This window comes from Symphodus melops (assembly GCF_947650265.1).
Source record: "Symphodus melops genome assembly, chromosome: 2".
Classification (NCBI taxonomy): Eukaryota; Metazoa; Chordata; class Actinopteri; order Labriformes; family Labridae; genus Symphodus; species Symphodus melops.
This window is the reverse complement of record NC_136692.1, coordinates 5263341-5287251: the sequence shown is the minus strand read 5'-3', so window position 1 is coordinate 5287251 and position 23911 is coordinate 5263341. Positions and strand designations below refer to the sequence as shown.

General features: G+C 42.9%; 2 protein-coding genes across 3 annotated transcripts in view; both read left to right on the top strand.

Annotated features, from left to right (window-relative positions):
• The first annotated feature begins 10798 nt into the window (after window positions 1–10798).
• Window positions 10799–23911, top strand: part of s1pr5b (sphingosine-1-phosphate receptor 5b) — a 26751-nt gene continuing 13638 nt past the window's right edge. Inside the window, exons 1-2 of one of the 2 annotated variants that reach the window (XR_013778079.1) lie at window positions 10799–10915; window positions 12269–14521. Coding sequence is in view for 1 of the 2 variants with exons in the window: in XM_079335013.1 (XP_079191139.1) it covers window positions 12530–13768 (1239 nt within the window). In the remaining variant the exon portion in view is untranslated. Of the gene's footprint in view, window positions 10916–12268; window positions 15030–23911 lie in introns of those variants that run through there. The other variant, XM_079335013.1, reaches the window with a different exon arrangement.
• Window positions 17761–23911, top strand: part of keap1b (kelch-like ECH-associated protein 1b) — an 18425-nt gene continuing 12274 nt past the window's right edge. Inside the window, exons 1-3 of the mRNA XM_079335239.1 lie at window positions 17761–17849; window positions 22083–22392; window positions 22657–23282. Of these exons, the coding sequence (XP_079191365.1) occupies window positions 22977–23282 (306 nt within the window). The 5' untranslated portion in view covers window positions 17761–17849; window positions 22083–22392; window positions 22657–22976. The remainder of the gene's footprint in view (window positions 17850–22082; window positions 22393–22656; window positions 23283–23911) is intronic.

Genomic DNA, 23911 nt, shown 5'->3' with positions numbered 1-23911 from the left:
TAACAAAGCCCAGGGACTTGTGGGACCAGCGATGATGGGAGTACAAGCAGATACTGCAGGAAACTCGAAGGAACCCAATGTGCTTGTTAGTGACAGGCTAAGTGTTTTAATATACTCAAGTGTTTACAATACTGTGACCTGATGGCCTCTTCTCGCTACATGAGGATATGATTAATATGATGACAGGTGTTCCTAGAAAAGACATCCCAGATAGTCACTAACTACAGGAGTCGAGGGCCCATCCATCCATCTGTGTCTGGTAGCAAGTCACACATCAGCAGCAATATGGATAACAGCAAAAGGATGAACAAAAAGAATCAACTTTTCCTTCGATTAAACTGCATTAAAAAGGTGGCATTTGTAACAAGTCTGAATTATTGCTTTGTAAGGTCTGCATAAAAAAGGAAAAAACTTTTCAATACGTTTGTAATAGTTTAGACCGTCCATCCTTGATGAAACCTGAGGAGAATCTTGATCATTTGTGTCACGTCATTTTAAAAGTTTGGCGTTAATTCATGCTGTATTGTTGCTTTGTACGATGTACAAACGCTTCATTTAATTTTAACCTGAAAAAACCGTTAAAGAAAGTTAAACCCTGCAGACCCTGTCATTTCTGCACACTTGCCAACTTTCGTGTGCATTTGTGATGCTTGTCAGATCTGCTTTTTGGGAAGCTTGGATTGTGGGGGAGAAGCAGAATTCAAGGAGAAAAGGTTAAGAGACAGAGGGAGTGAGGCCTGAGCAAGAACAGAAATGCCGATTCGTGGACAACACAGGAAAGAAAGACCCCCTGAGTAGTCGGCTCCAGAGTTCACACATGAAAGCTGAGCATTAAAACACTTCTGTCCTCCTCTTCTAAAGCTGGCAGTCAGAACATGTAAACACAGAGAACCAATTGATTTACAGTCATGTACTTTGGTCTCAGTTTAAGTGACTGTACTGTGTCTGTTGAGAGGTAATTAAACACAAGGTTAAAAGAGCCTCTGCAGCTGATGCAGTTTGTTGGATTCCTTTACAAATCACCGCACTGTTTCAAGAGCTTTTATGTCTTCCTGTCTGCTGATGTGCAGCAATTCACCTCTGAGCTCTATATGCAGCGAGAGGCAGGAGAGAGGCAGGTCACAGAGGAACGATGGTTTATGTTATAGAAGAAGAAGAGACACTGGATGACAGTGGGAGGATTTTTTTTCCTCACTAGTCTAAACAAGTTTGAAAGATGATTGCATTTGCTCTTTAGGCACTGACATATTCCTGGCTCAACTGAGAGAGGAACTCAGCTCTTCTCAGTATTTGCATTAAGTTTGTTTTATGTGTGATGTGGGAGAGAAGCAATGTGCAACTGGCGAATGTTTGAGTCTGCATTTTGGTGTTTTCCGTTTTATCTCCGTCCAGCTTTCTTCACTTTCTTTGATTCCTGTCGTTTCCTCCAGCGTTCATTTCAAACAGCTCTTGGCTTCGTTCCGTTCTCATGGGGTAAAGGGAAAAGTCCCAGAAGACAAATCCCAGGGGAAATGTCAGAGGCATATCAGGAAGCTTGTGAAATCCATCGCCACTCATTTCTTGTTGAGCTTCTCTGCCTCTATTAGTCTCTTACTCCTGACATTTAACATGGAGGACCCTGCAAACAGAAGCCGAGCACAGCGCCTACATTGTTAATGAACAGTAAAATGGTTTACAGCAGCTAGCAAAGACACTAGCTGCCCTCTCAGCAAACCTCCTGCAGGTTATTACCGGGCCCATAGGGTCTCATTTGGGAGCAGTGAGCTGCCCAGTCACTCGTATAACCGTGCTTCCGTAAACAACACGGCCTATCAGTCACTGGGAAGACTAAAATACCCTCCCTCCTGAAAAGCACCCAAACAAAACACAAACAAAACTTGTAGCTGACCTGTTGATCTCTGAAGTCCCACAGTGCTGATTGCTACTGACACACAAGTATGTCCAGCCAAAACAGAAAAAAACACATTATTCCCAGTCTTTTAAATTCCACTGAACTAGTCTCAAAGTGACATAAAGATGTTTTTTTTTCTATTCACACAAACAGACAAGATTAACTCGCTGAGGTGTCAATGCAATAAAGAAAACTGAACAATTTAACCATTGTTTTATTCACACTCAAATTAATTGGCTTTAGCAATTTTGAAAACTTTGTTAACTTGAATAAAATTGATAAATTCTATTGCTAATAGTTGAATAAATCAACGTAACAGAAATGCACCAGTAGCAACAAAAGTAATCTCACAAACTGAACCTGCACAGCTTACTGTAATATCATTTACCAAAAGTCAATATTCCTCCACTAATCACTTAGCAACAATGGCAATAAAATAAATCTTTTATTATTCTTAAACCTTCAGGAGAAGCAGACTCCTCGGTAGAGAGACATCAGAACGGTTCTTGCTTTCATCAGACATTTCAAAAAAGGTTCATCGAGGATATTTTGAGGAAATGTGATTCCCAAGATCCAGTGCTCGTGTTGCAGTCCCTCTGCTGAGTTGACTTGACAACTTTGATGGCAACTGTACAGAGCTGGAAAACAGGCACTGTAAAGTGGATTTGTCTGGACGTAAACTGCAGTGTAACCGGACCCCTTAAGCGATGCAGGGTCCCAGTCAAATGAAAACTGTTTAGCGGTCAAGAGTCATTGGGACGCAGTCGAAAACATGAGAAAGTGACAGATTTTTAACAGAGGGACGTTTGAATGGAAACTTTTTGACTCTGGAGATTTCTGCTGTCCCCTCTGTCTGTCGTCTGGTTCTATTTCTGATCTCTAAAAGTATGAGGGCAAAGGGAGGGGGGGTCCCCTTAAAGTAAAAACATGGAAGAATTTACTTGACTCCCCAGTGCACGTGTGAGTTTGTGTATGTGTGCGTGCCTGTGCATGTAAGTGCGATGGCCAATGTGATTATGTTCCTGCTGCAATCGCTCAAGGTGAAAGGGGAAAAACCCTGGACCTCACTTTTAGAACAACTTTTCAAATAAAATTAAAATTCTCTTCGACTGTCTCTCACTTTCCATCATGGGGCAAATGAACTGCAGAGGCCAGCTGGTTTGTATCCCCATACAGTCTGCTGATGTACTCATGATACCCCATTTACTACTCTAAACCTGCTTAAAACTTGCAACAATACACATTGAAACAGGACCCAGCTGCTGGTGTGCTCGTGACCTGACGTCTAATTGCTTGCAATGGAACAAGCAGCTTGGAAATGTGGTTTCTGGAGGAGGGGAGGTGGTGGTGGTGTTGGCGGGGTAGGGTTAAGGGCTAGAGAGGCGGGTGACTGACACAAAGACACGAAGACTCGAAAACCAAGGAAGACATTAAGTTTCTGCATTTGAATTCTCTGAACCACACGTAATTGGTTGCAGAGCTTGAATGACATCACAGTGCTGACTTTTCCTAATGAGATTTTGCTGAAAGATCCTGAGTGTTGTTCAAAACTAAAACGGCATTTGAAAGATCATAGACGGGACTTTGCACAATGAACAATACAGAAGTGTATCGCAAGAGTCTAAACTATGATTACATTTTTAAGCGAGAACTTTTCCCGTCACTGCTTATCTTAATCTGTTGTCAGCTCAGTCATCTTCTGTAATACAGACGTGTAAGATGTCACAGATATTTCAGGCACAGAACGACGATAAAACATCACGTAGTAAAACCGAACGAGTCTACTTCAATGGGAGAGCAGCCAAAATGATTAATGGATGACAACAGATATCAGATGGCAGATTGCCAGATACATTAACATCTCAGCTCAGATCCAAGACACATGTTTAGTTTGTCACTAAATCCCTGTTCTTTACTCCTGGCGGTGCGAAGAAATGCTTTGAAAGTACTTTTATGTGAGCTTGTTGTACGTAACACGTCGAGGATGGGGGTATCAGGACTGAACAGAGAATGAACTCTGCTACGAGCATATTGCAGCTTTCTGTCCATCTTTTTTACTGAAGTAGTCGTGTTTTTTACAACAACACAAAACTTCTGAAAAATTCCAGAAATATTTGGGGTGAGCTGAATGTGTGAACGAAAACAGACAAATTTTTACTCCTCAACTTTATGCAGTCTTTTTCCTATATCACCACCCCTCGTGAAATGTTCCCTTGAAGAGTCCTTTTTATGTCATGTCCTGCCTCTTTAGACGTAAAGTATCCCACTGTGAGGTGCATTTATGAACAGGCATCTTCGGAGTATTTCCGGAGCTGGCTGTACTGACGTTTTATACACATTTTCAGGAGTGCTTGTGTGAAAAAGGCTTACATCGTATGCAATTTTCTTATCTTAGCATAACACTGTCCACTTGAGGCTGGCTCCAAAAACAAACTTGGTGTGAATGACTTTGGTTATTTGTACACGCTGTACGGGCATGAAGCTTCTTTATAATTAACACATCTGTCTGACACTCAACAAGCCCAAAAGTAATCAGTACCCCCAATTGGGCCACGCCACTCAAAAAGGTCTGGGGGCGTCATAATATTAGCTTGTCAGCGCTAAATTGTTACAACTCAACAGATAGACATCACGTACCAACATCAGTGTACGGCCATGTTCATCAGCAGGGCCAAATTAAACAGATACTGATGTTCAACCAATGATGATACATCAATACATGCCTGATCTTTATGTAGTGTTTGAGCTGGTTGAAGTGTCATTATTTGTCTTTCAGCTTACCAACAGATGATAACAGCTTAAACAGGAAGCTATGAGGTAAAGTAAAACTCCACTAGCTTATACTGTATCTCTGCTCCTGATAACAACTGATAATGGCAATTTAATGGGCTGATAACAACCAGATCTGCTGCACAGCTGTGAGAGTGGGATAAATCTTTCAATAAAACTCTTTCCAGGAGGGATAATTATTTATTATACTAAAGTGCTGAACTCTTTCATTGTGTGCATGTCATGTGTTTATACTGGCAGCAGCTAACTTTGAATCACTAATAAAAAGATCAACAAAGCTTCCATTCTGTCTCTTGTTTTACTTTGAAAGGATTGGGGGAGCTAATTGTTCATAAAACAGTGGAATGCTACAAACAATAAACAGTAAGAAAGGTAAAAAAAATTTAATTGTGGAAACTTTATTTGAGATCATTTCCAGTCACGTCACGCTAAGCGAACCGTTGATTAATTGAACTGGTTCTTTTCCCTTTTTCCTTTAATAAAACACCTTCTGAATAGAAACATACAAGAGTCACTGAGGGAAAAGTGAATGAAGGTCAAACATGAGAAATGAAAAGAACGACTGGAAAGAAAAGTTAAGGTCAAAAAGGAAACGTTTTTAAAAAAAAATGTGCTACAGGTCTAAACTTGCCTTGTGCTCCTTTTTCTCACTCTCACCTTATCAGTGTCTGGCTGCACGATTTTACGAATGATTTCAGCACAGAGGAAGAGGCCAAACCTGGGAGATCTGGCATTCATTTACATTCTTACTGGTTTTGGGCTTCTCATGCTCCCCGTTTTTTTTTTTGTTAGAACAGAGAGCAAGATGGAATTTCAAGAGCCCAAAAAATACAGAGCAGGAATCGTTGAAGCAACAAAATCCCCGAGTGAGCATCCCACAGGGATCTGTATGGCTGCCGTGCGGTTGTAGTGTCTTTGTCCGCCCATCTCCTCTGATTACCATCATGTCTCTCGAGGGGGGCCGCGAGGGCAGAACTCGTGTGTGTTCATGTGTGTTTCAGAAAATATGTCTGGTAGATAAAACCACTGCAGTTAAGCTATAATGTGGGGTAACATGTTAGAACTTAAATATGAATGTATAAACCTAATTACACTCCATTTGGAAAAGTTGCGGGTAAAATTATGAACTAGTGACTGGTTAAAGGCAGGGTTGCTAATTTTCGAGAACTAGCATGATTTTGAAAGAAGCATCCTCTCCGTTCTCCGTATTCACTCACCCCCTCCCCTCTAAAGCCACGCCCCTCACTTACATACACGAGCGCCATTGGTCTAAAATCGATTTCAGCTCATGCTTTGAGTGTGGGCTAATGCATGCATGGGGTAGAGAGGCTTGGTTGGTTTTAAAACGCATACCGAGGGCGAACATTGGTCAAAGTTTTTACGCGTTTCCAACTGCTACAGATGACAGCTTTTTTTAATATATTTCTTAGAGCTCAAGAGTTCAGTGAGATTCATGAGTCAGGACCTCAAGAGATTTTAAACAAAATCCTAAAACGTGTATCTGGAGAAAATGACCTCTCCTGCCTTTAGAGTAAAATGTTAAAGTAAGGTGCCATGGCTTAGTGGTTGTGCTGCGTGCCCTGTATATGGAGGCTCTCGTCATTCTCACAGCAGCCTTGGGTTCAATTCCAATCTTCGCCTTTTGCTGTATGTCGTCCCCCATTTTCTCCTCCCAACATTTCCTGTCCCTCTTCAACCTTACTAAAGTTAACTAAGACGTGTGTATACATGTGTGAAAGTATGTGCATATGCAAACCCTAACTGACAAACACTCAGGCGCATGTGAAAAAACGCCCTGCGGGACCCAGGCTCGGTTGGCGTTGTGTGTTAATTCTGGCATGGCAGGAATGAACACATCATCCTGTAACAGCCCTTTGGAGCCGAGAGCGGTGTCAATATCACGCTCTAAACCAGGAGACTTCACAAATCTGGATCTCATTAGGCCTGTAGTGTGCCAGTGCTGGAGCGAGCACATCCACACTGCAACAAAGCTCCAGCACCGAGGCACAACCGCGCCAAGAGAAACAGCCCGTTCACCAAAAGAGTGCTCGCTGACCTGAATGATCCTTACAGTAGGAGATGAAGAGCTCCACTTGGAATCACAGACGGGTTCTGATATCTGCACACAAAGGCATGTAACTTGAAAAAAACCTGTTTACATGCACGAACACCCACAAAGGTCGCTGTGTGTGTGTGTCTGTGTCGGAGGTGCTATCTGCAGTTATCAGTGTAATTGGAGCAATAAGGGGTCATTTCCTACGAGAATGGAGCTAAATTGTGATGACTCATTGCTCATTGAGGTTGCTGCATCTCCCAACAACCTCAACTGCTGTCAGAAGAAGACCAGATCGCCTTCCCCCGCAACCCCTCCTCACTCCCTTTTCTCCAGAATTTTCCTCTGAACTTGTTCCTCGTCTCATCCCGCCCTTCACGAAGCCACTGTGCCCTGCGAGCACTTCAAAAGAAACCTCATTAATCGCCCCCGAGTGGACCCCAAACCACAGCAAGAAGTCGGCCGAAAAAATCCAAACAAACATTACGCTGATGAGTGGGTTTGTCTGTCTTAGGTCATGCAACGCAGCCCGGAGAGCCGGTCGAGTGATCGGATACTGGAAAGTAAACAACTCCCTTCACTGAGGTTTGAAGTAAAACGGAGAGCGGAGGATAAAGGTTGAGATACGAGGAATAATCTGCTGCGGCTGTTTGACAGAAAATAAGGACTAAAAGATATGCAGTTGCAAGCGGCTAGGAATGTTTTCTTATCGTCACTGAGCTGGTCTGGCTGGTCGGATTTTGGGGGACTTATCAGTGGTGTAGGCCGCGAGAACTGAGTGGTGATAGATTGCAGTTTAGGCAGGGTAGTGATAGCCTTACAGACACAGCAGCCTGGAGAGTTTAGGTGATGAGGAAGAGCGTTAGAGAGAACTTGGCCGGCTTTGAGTTGGTGTTTTAGAACCAAATATGCCGCTCTCATATCTTTCCTACGAACAATAAAAACAGTATGAATTCATTCGAAGTAAAAGTTGAAGGCATGAAATAACGTCAGGGATATTTTAAAGTTTGCACAGAGGAAGTCCAGGTCAAGTCAGGTTCTAATGTACGTCAAAGGTCAACTTCAAACACTGGAAGTGAACTGTGCTGTATGAGTTAGCTTGTTTCCTGTATGAAACCCAGGAGATCAGTTTTTACTGATACTAGTAAGTCTGGAAGAGCATGTTAGCTGGAAATCCATCGTCAATCAATGGCAGCTTCATGGCCCTTCTTGGAACTTGTTTGCTTTTCCTCACCTCTTTGTGTTTTCGGATCCAGAACCCCCACAAAGGGATCTATGTGTCTTTTTTTAAATTTTTCACCCAAAAAGTCTCCAAAACTGCCTGAAAACTATCCTCTCCTATATACTGCACCTAACGCTTTATATTCTATTGAACACCCCTTCAATAATTACCATTAAGCACTCAGTGCACCTGTGAAGTTATGCAGGGACTTAATGTCTCTCCACACATGATGATAAATATGCAGTGAAATATGGACTGAGATAACAATCAGCTTTAACAGCTCTGTCCGCGAATTAAATCCATGATTACTCCCCCTGTTAGAATCATATATATAAATATAAATAGCTCCTGTTGTTCACATAACTGAACCATCGAGCTTTAGATTTATACCGCGGAGGAGCTGCTGAGCTGAAAAATGTTCCACTCAACGCTGTGTGTGTGTGGATAAAAAGACAAGGAACAGGAGAGATTGACGATCCAGGTAGAGTGTCTCCAGCAGAACAGTACGGAGAGTGTAGCGTAAAGAGACAACATGGGACGAACAAATCAGGGAGAGAGTGATAACCAGTGACAGGAAAACAAACAGAGACAAGCCAGAGTAAAGCACAAATGATCAAGACGAGGAGATGAAAGAGGACCATGTTTCCTTCCTGTGCACAGTCCTGTGTGTCTGGTAGACTACTCATCCTCAGTGTGAGCAGCCTGTATCTCTCTCGGGCTTTGATGTGCCTTCACCCAGACAGGATATTACACTTTAATGATCTCCTGATAGGACTCCCCTCCTGCTCACAGCAGAGGAGAGGGCAGGGAGGGTGGCTGATGTGTTGTTTAGACACACTGACAGGAAGAGAGGAAGAGATAGTTCACCGGTCAACTTCAAGTCCTTTAGCACCCATCAAACAAACACACACACACACACACACACACACACACACACACACACACACACACAAGCCTGCATAACAAGCTGTTTGACAGGAGGCTAAAGACCAGCCTCAATTCTATTTCTTTAAGAGCAGACTTTAGCCAAAGGAGCGCTAATAGAACAGTTTATTCAAGCTTCCAAGTAAGAGAGCAAAGTCGACTTTTGTGACGGGAGAAGTTCTTGTTTTTATTCCAGCCGACAGCTGATCTCATTTCAAATGTTGTCGAGGTAAAAAGCCCCCGAGCACATGAATGTGTTTGCTCAGGGTGTCGTGAGTGTTGGATCCGTTGATTCTCTGATGAGTGTGAGCACGTCAGCAGAAACACTTAACTGACACTATCAACATGAAAGCAGGCACTTCACCCTGTCAGACATGAACACAAACTCTGGATGAAGCCCACGTGAGACGGACAGAGTCTGAGGAAAAGATAGAGGAGGTGACAGGGAAAGTGAGGAGGAGAGAAAGACAGAGAGAGAGAGAGAGAGAGAGAGAGAGAGAGAGAGAGAGAGACGGGTGTGCTTGTGTATTATCAGAACGGAGACACACATAAACACAAAGCACACTTTAACTAAACCAGTAAAATCCCAAAACAAACAGGTTAATTTGACAGACAGATCTGTTTAAATAGTCCGATACAGTACTGGTATGTATCAGAGGAGCTGCCGGATGAAGAGCAGGATTTCAAACTGTCAGCACACTTTAGGCCAGGAAAGGTACGCGACTAATGGAGGCATAAAAAAAACACTGGGGTCGTTACTATACCAGAATTTGATATGATACGAGAAATGACGCCGATACTACAATAAATTGTGGCAACAAAAGTACAAGTTCCAGGGACTAAACTTTGAGTAATTCCATGTTTTTATGCTCAAATCAAGCGTGTAAAATCATGCATACTGCTGAAATTGCACAAAGACATTGGCCCTATTCTATAGGAAGACGTAGCTAAAGGATTTGTGCAACTTGCCGAAGACATTGCTGTATCTCTTCCACTCCTGGTAACGTTTGGATTCAAATGTGAGTGAAGATCTAAAGTATTGGATTTGTTCAAATGTTTTAAAACGTAGCATTGAGAAAAAGTATCAAAGTTCGTGCTGACAGAGTCTGAACACTTTTGCAAAAGGGATCAGGGAAAAATGAGTTTTGTGTCCTAGTATGTCCAACAGCATTGAAGCACAATCTTCAAAATGAAAAATGCACGTGCATCATAGTAAGCACTGTCTTTGAAACATACAAAGAAAAGGATTTGAGGTATTTTCTCCTCATATCTGCCTCGCTTTGTTTTGTCCTGATAAAGTCTCTGCAGCCTGCAGGGGAGCTTTGCAGGTGAGCTGCTGGAGCGTGTCAAAGCCTGCTGCGCTCTGGGAACTGGGTTATTACATTACAAACAGAAAACCAGATACACTGTGAGATTCTCTGCACTTCTCTGGCAACATAAGAAAGGCATAAAAGAAAGAAGGTGATAGTGGGATAGTGGGAATAAAAAAATAAAAAATCTGAATTCTTAAGAATCGAGCAACACAAAAGCTTAGTGTTCTCGCTTCAGTTGGAGTTTGGGGAAATCTCACTGGACCGTGTCTTTTCAAAACTGGTTCTTCCAGCAAAACGTTTTAGTCCCTTTTTTTTAACCTTTCAGCAGGCTTGAAAATGATCTTTGTTCAGAAAAACAGAAACTTTAGCAGCAATGTATAATTCTATGTGCACTTTGTGTTGGTCACAACCTGTTTGCAGTTTTAAAAATGTCTTCTGATGCTGAAAGCAACTTCTGTGATCTTTCAGAAACAGAATCAGGTTTTCTGAGAGAGAGAGAGAGAGAGAGAGAGAGAGAGAGAGAGAGAGAGAGAGGGAGTGGGTGAGTGGGAGAGTTGTAGGTTGAGACCATGCCCCCTTTCAGCTGCTGCTTGTTTCAGTCTGACTTCACTCCCTCGGCTGTGTCACTTTGACTGTGAGTCACTGAGCGCTCATGTTTGGATTCCCCTCACTGAGAAGCAGATGAAGAGCGGGATAAGGGCAACGCAACAACAATTTCCAAGGTACGTTTCTGAGTTATTTCCTGTGTGTGATGCAAATTTGAGATAGATAATGTCATTATCATGAAGGGATTTGTTTCTACAGAACAGAAAAAGGAACCTAATCAATACTTTCAAAATTCTCAGATGCGTGTGATTATATTGAATCTTTGCTGAGATGATAAATCTATGAACTACTTTATGACTTACTCCTTAAGGGGGAGAAACTGCTGAAGCTGCTGTTTTTAAAACAAAATACAGGACACAGGGCTGGAAGATTAAATGTAAAAAAAAAAAAAAAGTCATAAAATTCTATTCTTGTATTTTTGGTTTTTAAAGAAGTCATAAAGTACAGAATACATCCTGCCATTCTCCTGAACAGCAATGTGTACTCTTGTTATTATAACACATCACTTTGATCATATTTCATGATAAATAGTTGACACTGAAACACAGCTGGTCATTTATCATCTTCATTCTGATGTATCCAGGGCAAAGTAACTACTATCAGCTGACCAACTTGGACAAACTATGTTTATTCCTTTTTTAGATATTCTTGGCAAAAGGTTGAATGTTTTAAAGTCTTTTGAACGTTTGGTAAATGTTAACATATGACTCAAGAGGCGAGGAAAACGATCCCTCACACGACAGAGACTCAGAGGAATGCGACCCTAATCACCCCGTCGATTTTCTTTTCTCAACATCAGTTTAAGCTCAAACACTTGAACCACAGGCTTCAGTGGGTTTCTGCTAAACCTTGACCATGCTGTGTGAGTTTTTTCACATGAGTGGGTCACAAAAACACCTGGACTGCACTTTCATAAAACAGCTGCATGTGTGCCAAAATGAAGTGCAGGTGTTGTGATTGTTCTTGTCTAACAAGCTCCTAATGAGTGACGCGCGCTGTAAACACCACTGTGCAGACTGAACGTTCGTTTGACGTTAATGTGATCTCTCTGGGTTTCATGTGTATCGTATTCTATAAACAGCAATAATAACTTGCATCAACATCATGAGGTCATAACTGGGGTTTGAGCTGAATGTCATCATATTTTAAAGCTAAATGTCACAGGAATGTTTGCATTAAACTCAGTGATAAACTTTACTGTATGTCAGGCAAAGAGCTTTTTAGTTACAGTGTTTACACCACCAGTCTACTCTCTGCTGATGTTTTAATGTAAATCATGAATTTTGCATTTTTTGATGGGGTGTAATACCAAAACTATATTTGACATACGCTTTTAAAATGAGCATGTGGTCCCTTACTTAATTTACATTGAGAATGATTTCTCTTAAGATCTTTTACAGTTTCGGCTTCTTGTGATTTTGCATCCTTTCTGTCCATCATTGTTCATGCTTTCTTATGTCTTTCTGCAGCTGCATCTGGAGCCTCTAAACCAGGAAAAGCAGAGCTCAACATCACCACCTTCTGGTCAAAAAGACAAAAAGAGCACCTGAGTCTGTTGGATTACACAGTTTCAACTCTGTGTGATTTCTCTATTTGCCAAAGCTTTTTTTTGTACCCCTTTTTTTCTTCTTCTTGGAATTCTTCACAGCGCCCTCTGCCAAAGGCATGTCAGCAAAAATGACTTTATAGCTGCTGACTGCAGGCAGAATAGAGGAAGAGCAACATAAAGCATGGAGACTTCAACTTCTGCTCACGCACGGACTCCCTCCTTGTCGCCCATCTTCCCTACTTCCCCCTCTCCCTCCTCTCATGGCTACCTGCAGTTCTTCTGGGAGTACCAGGACAACTCTGTCCTTGTGGAGCATTACAACTACACAGGCAAGCTGCAGAAAGACCGCTACCAAGAGGGGCTCAAACCTGAGGGCATCGCCTTCCTGGTGGTGTGTCTCCTCATCGTCCTGGAGAACGCCGTGGTTCTCATAGCAATCTGGAGGAACAAAAAGTTCCACCTGCCCATGTACTACCTGCTGGGAAACCTGACTCTGTCTGACCTGCTGGCCGGGATTACATACATGGCCAACATCATCATGTCAGGACCTAATACTCTGAAACTGACTCCATTGCTATGGTTCCTCAGGGAGGGAGGGGTCTTCATCACTCTGGCTGCCTCTATAATAAGTCTGCTGGCAATTGCAATTGAACGGCATGTTACTATGGTGACCATGAGGCCATACCATGGGGCAAAGCGTGGGCGAATGTGGGCACTGATTGGTGCGAGTTGGGCGGTGTCAGGATTTCTTGGTGTTCTCCCAATTTTGGGGTGGAACTGCATGCACAAGCTGGACCAGTGTTCAACCGTCCTCCCTCTCTACTCCAAGAGCTACATCCTGTTCTGCGTTTCGGTCTTCATCGCAGTGCTACTCGCCATTGTGATCCTTTACGCCAGAGTGTTTCGCATCGTCCGCACCAACACACAGCGCCAGCGGCTCGGCCTGTCCAGCAGCATGAGAAAAGGCTTGGCGAGGAAGTCGCAGAAATACTTCGCCCTCCTCAAGACCGTCACCATCGTGTTGGGCGTCTTCATCACCTGTTGGCTGCCGCTCTTCTTCCTCCTCCTCTTGGATTTTTTCTGCTCCACCCACGGTTGTTACCTTCTCTTCAAGGCAGATTACTTTCTCGGAGTAGCCATGGTCAACTCTCTCCTCAACCCCATCATTTATACTCTGACCAGCAAGGACATGAGGAGAGCCATCCTCAGACTGCTCTGTCGGCCATGTTTGATGACCAGCGATGGACAGGTGAAGAAAATTGGGATGCCTTTCCTGGAGTGCAGTTTTAGCAAAACCGAGGTGGCGTCACAGAAATTAGAGGGGGGCCCAGAGACGACCATTTCTTCAGGGAACAATGTCACGACCCCATCTCCTATTAAGGCCCTTTACCCCAAACTCTTCAAGTCACAAGGACTTTGACTGACTGAGTCAATAAGTGCACAAATGGGTTTCCCACTGATCAGAGGACATGTAGCAGCAGGCTGTTTGGTGATCTCAAAGGTGTAGTGGAGCCAGAAACGGAGGTCTCACCTGGAGAGGTCAGGAGTGGTGCAGCTAGCAACAAAACCGTGTGAAAGTTTTTCTTTTTGACATGGCCACAAAACTAAAGGATGCCACTCAAATGTGAACAAGCGACTGACTTTTCAAAGACTTGGGTGATGACTCTTTTAAGTAATTTGCACTGAAATATCCCAATATATACAGCAGCATCCTGGAACTTTTTTGTTTTTTTATCGTGGCCATGTATTGTGTTTTAAGTCATGGAAGAAACTTCTGTAAAGTCAAAAGAGACTCTGAACACTTGTGTCCACTTAAAGATGAAAATGTGTGGTTGCCTTTGCCTTGATTGCAGTTTCATGTGGAAGTACCTTAAACGCAGCACAAACACATTTAAAGTGTAATCAGTTGTTCTTCACACACCTGGATTTCGCTGGTTCGAAGGTCCCCTGTGTGCTGGATTTGTTTGAATTAAATAGTGCAGAGCAGCCCTGCACATATATGAATGTGTGACGCATGCACATACAGGCACATGAAAGGGAAGAACTGTTCTCAAAAACAGCGCTCAGGCAAGAATGCTGTGGTATAGATGTGGGAGGCAGAGCGAAGGCTTGATGCCCCTGCTGTTTAGAAATGACTGATGGTTAGGCCATCCGATGCAGAGTGAAAAAAAATGTCAGTGCACGGGTGTGGTTTCTTTTTTTAAATACATATCGGGCTGGCATCTGCAAGATAAATGCCACAGCAGCAAAACAACAAGTCATAATATATTTAATAAACCAACGCTTGTGACTTAAACGACTTTCCTTTTATTGTTGAAAAGGCTGGCGGTTAAAATTCAAATCATCTGCAATTACATCACAATCGCAAGTATAGGCCCAACACATTAAGTCTTCATAGTTTAATATTTCAACGCCACAGGTCGAACATTTTACCATTCATCATTTTCCAGCTGACATGAGGACGTGAATGTGCTCCATCAGGCTCACTCGATATTTCACCTTTTCATAGCAGTCTTTTAACTGTTTAATAATTCTGTGTATTTTTTTCTATCTTTTTGTATTTCCGAAGGATTTTTTTTATATCATCTGTATTATAAATTATAGCTTTTTGTATCGATGGAATTGTAAAATAAAATGTTTAATTTCTTTTCATAAAAGAAATAAATGATTCCTAAATGATACACAGTCGTTTTCTCGGTTTATTTTCATCGTCTGCATTTTCTTATAGTGGTTTTACAGAAGCGTGTCTGGGTGTGTTTCTTCTTGCCGAGGTTGTACAAGAAATACTACAGCTTTGGAAGAAGCACCACAGGAAGTCAGCCCCCTTGTTTCACATCTGGTAATGCCATTGGCCTAGATACAGTCGTCTTCTACAAGCCCTGCATGCAGGACGTTTCCAGCACCACACAATGAACCTTTTGTTGAAACATGAACTCTTTCTTTCTCTCCTATTCTGTCAAACCTGCGGGTAAGATGGACCCTCGTCTCGCTCGGACCTGCTTGCCACACCCGTCATCACGGCTAAAGAAATATACATACACATCTGGCTTCAATGCTGAGCTGTAACCTCTGCAGAGAACTTGAACTTAACAGGCTGTTAATTCAACAAAAGAGTGCATATTTTCCTACTTCCTTTAGGACTGAAAAACACATTGCAGTGCCACTAGCTGGCACAGGACTAATGTGTGACTTTAATCAGATATTTTATACGCCAATATTGTTATTCAGTATTGTTCATATAAATGCTTACAGTAGATGATATGAAACCTCAGTTTCTGGAGAATTTTCAAGAAGTGAAAAAAAAAATCACTTGCTTGAATTTGGCAGGACTAGCAAAATATTTCTATTTAAGTGAATAGGGAAACTTTTTACACCTCTGAGAGGAAGTTGATGCACAAAGCAGCAACACATTTGTTAGCTTCCTGGAAAGTGAAGTATAATAGATATAGGAAGTGTGCCACACGATATAGTTGTTTCAGTTTTACTTTTACCCTCAGTGACCCAAAGACACAACATATCCACAGTAATGGTACAGAGATACCTTTGATATGATTTGTATGGAAGCAGGTGTTTCTCCAGATGTTGGTTGCATCCAACTCTACTCCAGCACTCAAAGGTCATAAGATCAGGGAAATGTCCTTGACCCTGACTTCCTTCCTGCTGCTGTTTTTTTTTCTTCTTCTTTTTTTTTTACAACAAAGTACATGTATAGAGGTTGTAAGTCATCTGTCATGCCATGCCCAGCAAGGACAGTCAGGCTTGTAACACAGATGTTAACGTGGCTCCGTACTACAGCACAACAAAGGTAGCGTTCTGAGCAGTGGGATGTACATCATAATGATAAATCATAAGTGATTCTATCAGGCAGTCTGGAGCTGGCGGAGAATGAAGCTTTTAGGAGTGTTCATTTTGTTGCCCCGAGGCCAACCTCGCCCAATTCTTCTGCCTGGAACTGCACACATGGGCAGAGTCACTGCTCATGTCACAGTATAAGTGGTGGGTGATGATTCAACGCTTGTCATATCTGATTTTTCATGGCTGTTTGTGCTTCATCAGACATCTCGTTGATCCCGAGGGAGCCAAGATGTCATTTTTGTAGAGTTAATATTTGAATCAGATGTGAAATTTGGATTTGAATTAAAGGAAGTGGAGGGCCGGTGGGCAGGCAGCCCAGGCGGCTGGTGTTCAAATCCAACTTGTGGCTCTTTTCCTACGTCGTTCCTTACTCTCTCTGTGCCTGATTCAATCCTGACTCTGTCCATTCTCCTATCTCTACAATAAATACCAAAAAATGCCAAAAATTAATCTTTTAAATTTGTTGTTCTCTACGACTCAAACTATGGCAAATGCTTTTTTTTAAGATAGTGAGTAAAAGAGAGGGGGAAGCATTTGTGCCGCCGGTGTAACAGTCCAATAGTTTGCTTCAGGCGCCCTCTTGTGGACATTTACTATTATAACGTGACTGTGACCTAAAATGCGATTTTTTTTTGTCTCCCCCCAAAAAACCCCTTGCGTCAACACCTTCCGAGAGAAATCGTTTTTTCTCTCGAGCTGCGACAGAAGGCTGACTGTAGCCTGCTTAATGTAATGTAGAAGATTTTCACAATTAAAGGCATTTTTTTCAGGAGGGGCGGGAGGAGAGATTTGACAAGCAAGACCTGCAAGGCAAACCAAACTGGAGCCTTTTTTTGCAGGATTTGGAGTGACATGTTTCTTAAGCCCTGTGTCATTCTAAACACAATTTAGCTCTTCATCTATTTTATATTTTTTTGTACCCTATGTTTTCTCCTTTGCGGTCCTATTTTGTATTTAAGCTCTTTTGCAAAATGTGTTGTCTGAACATCTCCATGTCTTTATGTATGTTTTCTCTGCAGAACCTGCTCCAATGTAGTTGCCCTTAGAGAGATTAAGAAAGTCACTTTAATTAAATTAAATGATTGTATATATTAGTTAGGCTACTATAACTGTGTGTGTCTTGAGTGTTTACTTTAAAACACATTTTCCATAGCATTTACGTAGCTCACTCCAGAGGCTTGTCTTGCAACTTCAGCTCATAAAAAAAGTAAAGTGGACACATTTGACATTATTATTATTATTATTATTATGATTATTATGATTATGATTATTATTATTATTATTATTATTATTATTATTATTATTATTATTATTATAGCACGTTTGTAGTCTCTTCATCCTTTGGATCAGATTTGATTGACGTTAGCGCTTCAGTTTTTGGCACCACGCCAACAATCGCTTGCTTTCCTCCACTCTGAAGACCCACTCTTTCACAATAAAAGCCTGCTCCGGGAACACGTCTTTCACCGCCGTTCAGAGTCAACGGCGACGGGCTCGTGTCTGTGGCGCGTGGACTCTTATTGTGAAAGCGAATAGAGGCCGGCACAATGCTTAGTCACGGTGAGTTACAGCTTTGCCCCCCCCTCCTCCTTCCTATGTGGCGCACAGCTCGGCAACACCGAGATGGACGAATTGAACTAGACTACGTGAGTGTGTTTTATTGCAGATGTACTCTCTGATTTAATCATAAGGAATAACTATGATGTGAGCAGATTAAAACAAAAAACCGGAGCATGGTAGCTGTAGGAGTGTGTTTATGTCGCGCTTTGTTCGCGTTTGTGTCCTCGGTTCTGCTCGCAGTGGTTACGCTGCTGTCTATTATTAGGAGACTATGTTGCTGTCAGCTCTGTTTCCGAAACGTTTTAACTTGTTGTTTTTCTGTTAGTCTCCTGATACATATATAACACAGCCTTTAACATCTGCTTCACTAGTGTTACCCTCATGTTGTGAGCGTGCATGCATGTGTGTGCACGCGCTGTAGATAATTGTTGATCAAAACAAGAGGAGAAATGATGAACATTTAAGTGATCGGAGCCGAAGTGGAAACAATGTGCTTTGTGTGTGTGTGTGTGTGTGTGTGTGTGTGTGTGTGTGTGTGTGTGACAGAAAGCTGTTAATGTTGAGGAGATGGCGCGGAAATCTAATTCCATCTGGGTTTATGTAAGGGACTGGCTTCACTTCTGGGTCATGTTTTGGTACAGCCAGTTCCAGTGTTTGCTCGGTGAAGAGTTCAGGATGACTCACTGAGAGAGAGATCCAGGGCCAGAACGCACCGATGGAGCAAGTTCAACTCCACTATTTGTTTTGTTGCTCACATTTTCACTCGGCATTGTTGAAAGTTTGAATCCCTGCGGAATGCCAGCCAGCTACTGCAGTACTGAAATGTGGTTGTCAAGCGGATGAGGTGCAGGGTCCATCAGGGGGGGTCTTGGAAGATCCTGCAGAGGAGTTCTTAAATCCTATAATCCTCACTGGGCCAGAGGATGCATGTTTGCTTCATCATAGAGGTATCACCATTCAGGAGGTACCACTGCATGCCTTTACTCCTTATGATCATTCACTTTAGAGTTTTACAAAGGATTATTAGCAGATTCTTTTTTCTCTGCTGTAAAATACAGGATGCTAAAATCTCTAATGTGCAAGGATGCAATTTATTTCAACAAAAGGAAACTGGCTTAAAAGTAAAAATCCCTTCATTAACATCTCCTTAATTGTGAGAATTTGTCATTTTGAAGTCAGTTTAAGATCCCGAGAAAGACATCCGAAGAGGTTCATGTATAGACTTCCCAACATTTCAGTATTGTTCGATTTAATAGAGAAAACAATCTTTAGATGTCTCGACAGGTAAACGTTGCTCTCAGTCACGGATGCAGTTGATTGGTCGATGTAATCTTATGAAATCCGTTTTAGAGTCAGATGGGATCCTCGACATGCAGCTACATTTCCTAGAGAAGAACATCTCGATTTTTAATTGTTGGTGTGGAGGAAACATAAAGCACAAACTCTCAGCATGCCAACGTTTGACCTATCAGATGCAGCCCTGGATATACAGACCAGCTATCCGTCAGCTACCCTCAGAAGATGGTATCAAGTTTGGCTTCTACAAGTGTATGTAGCGTGAAGGCTTTGAGAGGAGAGAAGAACCAGGATAATGTGATTGACCGATGTGGTGTAATTAGCAAATGTGCAAACTGAAATGATTTGGTATTATGGTGAAGATACTTGTTACAGACTGTAATCCTGCAACAGCGCCGTGATGAGCTTCTGCCTTCCTAACGCCGTTACGTACTTCCACTCTGCAGTCCGAGCAGCATCATGTTGGCGTCCCGGTGTTTGAATTCACTGAAAGGGATCGTGAGAGTCGTACGACGCGAGCTCCACATACACGCACACTCAGGCATGCGCGCACACACAGGGCTGCTCTCCTCAGCAGCTCTGATGTCACTCATCAGAGGTGCCATGACTTTGCCCTCATCATTTCACAATCGAGCTGCCTGTATGTTACTCGAGCTGTTTTTACTCACACGCTCACCAAAATGTCCAGAAAATTTCACTAAACTCTTCCTGAGTGTGTCTCAGAGTCGTAGTGTGGAGTAAGTTGTAGTTTTCCTCTTCAGTTTGCCCCGCTCTTAATCCCAATTTGCAACTTCCTATCATCCATGACAAAGACAAACAGGCCATCACTGTATCAGGAAATGAATAAAACAATCAACTTTCTGTTGTCCAGATTATTTTCAGTGCTTTGACAGCGTCTGCTAAAAGTCTTGTTTGCTCTTCTTTGCATTCAAACGGGGGGGAACTCCTTCTGAAGTGTCTCTGAGTGACTCCGCCGCGCCTGTCATACCTGAAGCTGTTCCTGCAGTCAGTTTGAAACACGACTGACCCGAGCTGTGCGGCAGCTGCAGGGGACGAGTGTGCGCTGCCTCTCCCGATTGAGCAACATGTTCTCCTGTGAAACTATTTTACCCAGAATCCTGGAGAGAAAAGCGCAGCAGTAAACCAGACGTGACTGCGTGTTTCATATTACAGCGGGATTAACTGCTGGCTGACGGCCTTGGTGAGGAGCTGTGGCTGGTCACCTCTGACGTGTCGATAAAATAACACTCAGACATAATAAAGACTTGGTTAGCTTTAATTCGCTGATTTAAAACTGAGGTCAACACTTCCAACATGTGGAGCAGGGAGGTCATGTAATCTGGCATGTGTGCCGCGTCCTCTTATCTCGCCTTCCAGGTAATCATTTGTGCGTGCACGCAGCCTTTGGGTGTCGAGTTATGTAAGTCTGTTAAGTGTTGCTGAGTAACTCTTCCACCCTGAAGAACCACAGATGGACAACTAGCTCCTACTGACTGCTCTCAGTACTGCAGCTCGCTCACAAAGCAGCACTTCATGTGTAAACAAAGAAATCACCATAACCAGACAGACTCATTATAATACATATTTTTCATATATATATATATATATATATATATATATATATATATATATATATCGTCATTTAAAACAACACAGAGAGTACTCCTTATCATATCTCTCTAGATAGCCGTTTCCTGCTGGGTTTGTCAGCGGCTGCAGGGGAACTCCTCATGTCCGAGTTTTATCTCCCTGTGTTTTATTTAAATAGCGTGTGTACAAGACGTTCCCTCTGCCCCGGCCTTCGTCTTGGGCCTGGAGGTCACATGACCCGTCGTCGGCCAAGTTCCAGTGATACCATCATCCTTCAAAACATGCCAAACGTCCCCCAGTGCTCCTCGCGAAAGAGTGTTTGATATTTGGGATGCCGCTTGTTTTCAAAGTCATACAACCGTTTTTATTTCAATGATCGATGCCGTCGCAAAAATTCCCAACAAGGAATAATTCCGATTTGCCTGTTTTGTTCTTTCTTTCTTTTTTTAAACACTTATTAAAGCAAAACATTTCTTATATTGGGATCCTCTAACTTGTATTGTTGTTGCCGTGGTAACTAAATTCTCTATTTCCCCTCGTCTCTTTCTTTTCACTGTGCACTTAAACTGTTCTTTTGGCGTGTCGGACACCTGTGACTCAAAGTCGCACAGTCATTGTGAAAGTTGGAAAGCCTTGACCTGATGACCTGCAGCAGGAAGCGTGCGCTCGGGGCGTGGAGGGCGTGATGATGATGGCGGGGTGAACACGGCGTACCGTTGGGCTGATAAGCTTTTATTGCGCAGGTTTAAAGAAGTGGACGTGAGACAGAGCGTTTGGTCAGCGGCGGCAGGATTTGTGACGTGTGCGTCACGACTTGTTTTTAGTGGAGTCGTCACAAACACCAGATTTTAAACTTTGACACTCAAACTGTTCAAACAATATTGACACCTGTTGCATAACCAAGCTAACAGGAAGTCCTTGGCACACAATCTTGGGTCATTTCTTTGTTCTGATTTACCCCAAAATTTGTCGCAATCTCCTGCAAACTTAATTACACAAATAGGTTGAAATGTTGCCAAAATATTTGTGCAATCCAGACGGCGCCAACTCCTCTTCTCTCAGTATTTATAAGAGACTGAAACTTAGCTTTTGCACCTTTTATGAGAGTTCACATGAACTTGTAAAAACGTCTCTCTCTCTCTCTCTCTCTCTCTCTCTCTCTCCCTCTCTCTCTCTCTCTCTCTCTCTCTCTCTCTCTCTCTCTCTCTGTTGTTGCAGCTTTGGGTCAAAACATGACTGAAGATCTGCATTTGGTTTAAAAGGCTTTGATGTACTTTATCAGTGAATCATTAAACAAGTATAGATGTGTGTGTGTGTTATGGAATAGTATTGTGGAATGAAGAAATTCAACAACTTTAGTTTTAATGTTTGTTCTCTCTCTCTCTCTCTCTCTCTCTCTCTCTCTCTCTCTCTCTCTCTCTCTCTCTCCCCAGTTGTCAGCTGACCTGAGAGCTTCCTGGTAAACACAGCGGTGCAAACAAATTCCTTAACTGGGCAACCTTGAGGAAGGCGTCTCAGAGGGAAGCAACACCCCTCGCCCCCCCCCCCTCTCCATTCCTCAGAGCTCCGTGTTACACTCATGACACTTGTGGCACTTGACCCTGTTTTGTTTTGTTTTTTAATTTTTCCTTCCTTTTAGATGCGACCATCTTTTTTCTTTTTCACTGCCTCACCAATCCAATCCAAACTCTGCTGCTCTCAGCAGAAGTGCAGCTTTTCCTGAAAGCATCACGGATGAATCTGGCAAGTTTTTAGGCTTATCGTCAAACGTGTTTTGACTCTGTGGATATCTGATGGATTGCTTCATTTAAAACCTTTTTTTTTCCCCATTTGAAAAACAAAAAAAACAAATTCCACAAAGATCCCGAGACAAGAGACCGTTTTCTTCGTCTGAAAAGCACACTTCTGTTGACGGCACTAACATCGTAAAAAAACGCTGCTTGAAGTGTTGTTCTTGTAAAATTGTTAAACCCCGCTTTTTTTTCCTGAAACCTTTCCTATGTTAAGCCTTTGACAACTCCAGACTTTGGAAATCAGGCGTTTTGATTATGTTGGAAGTGAAAAATGACAACGTGGAACCAGCCAAGACTGCCTGCTCGAGTCGACTTTCTCTAGCGATGCCGTAATGAGCAACATGGCTGGACAAAAGCACTGAACAGAGCGAGGAAATCCTCACGTCCACGTAGAGGTGAACTCAAACCACGCACGCAAAAAAAAAAACCCATTCTCTTACTTTCACCCGTGCCTGCGTCTGGTGCAAGGATGCCCCGTACCGCCGCCCGCTGTTCTTGAGGAGGAGAGTGAGAAAGGAGGAGAACGGGAAGGAAATGACAGAGTGCCTAACAGAATGCAAAGCGCTGGTGACTCCGTCCACGCGCAACGGCCACCGTGTCTTCAGCTACACGTTAGAGAGTCACACGGCGGCCGCGTTCGCCATCATGAACGAGCTGCGCCTGGAGCGTCAGCTGTGCGACGTCACGCTGCGTGTGCGCTACAAAGACTTGGAGGCGGTCGACTTCGTGGCTCACAAGGTGGTGCTGGCGTCCTCGTCCCCCGTCTTCAGGGCCATGTTCACCAACGGCCTGAAGGAGTGCGGCATGGAGCTGGTGTCCATCGAGGGGATCCATCCCAGGGTGAGTCACACGTCGTCTTGAAGATGTTTGAATGTTTTTCTAACACAGGAGACACCATGATCACGATCACAGGGTTTTAAATATACCACGACACATTTCTCCTCACAGCTTGGTTTGAATCCTCACAGTGGTTCGGTGTCGTATGTTTTTTCGGCTTGTTGAACAAACACAGCGTTTCCCACAAATAGATGATACCTGGGCAGGCCGCCCAAGTATGTTTCCAACCTGTTTTTTTGTTGAATTTGTCATTTATTCATAAAACTGCTGCGTGCAAAAGAGAGTGAAGGAGAGCTGCAGGGTGTGACCTCACGGCTCTGTGCAACATCTCAGCAGAGAGAGAGAGAGAGAGAGCGAGCGAGCGATGAGGTCATCTGTCTGTACATCCGTCTTGTAAATGCACCGCTGTTGTTTTGAGCTTTGTGCAGTGACATGCGCACATTACCAGGTCAAAAAAAAAAAGAAAATGTAAAAAATAAATGAATTAACTTTTGAACGGTTTTGCAATTTCACTAGATAGATAGATAGAGAGATAGATAGATAGATAGATAGATAGATAGATAGATAGAGAGATAGATACATACTTTATTGATCCCGAGGGAAATTCAAGCAAAACACTAAACGTTTAGAAG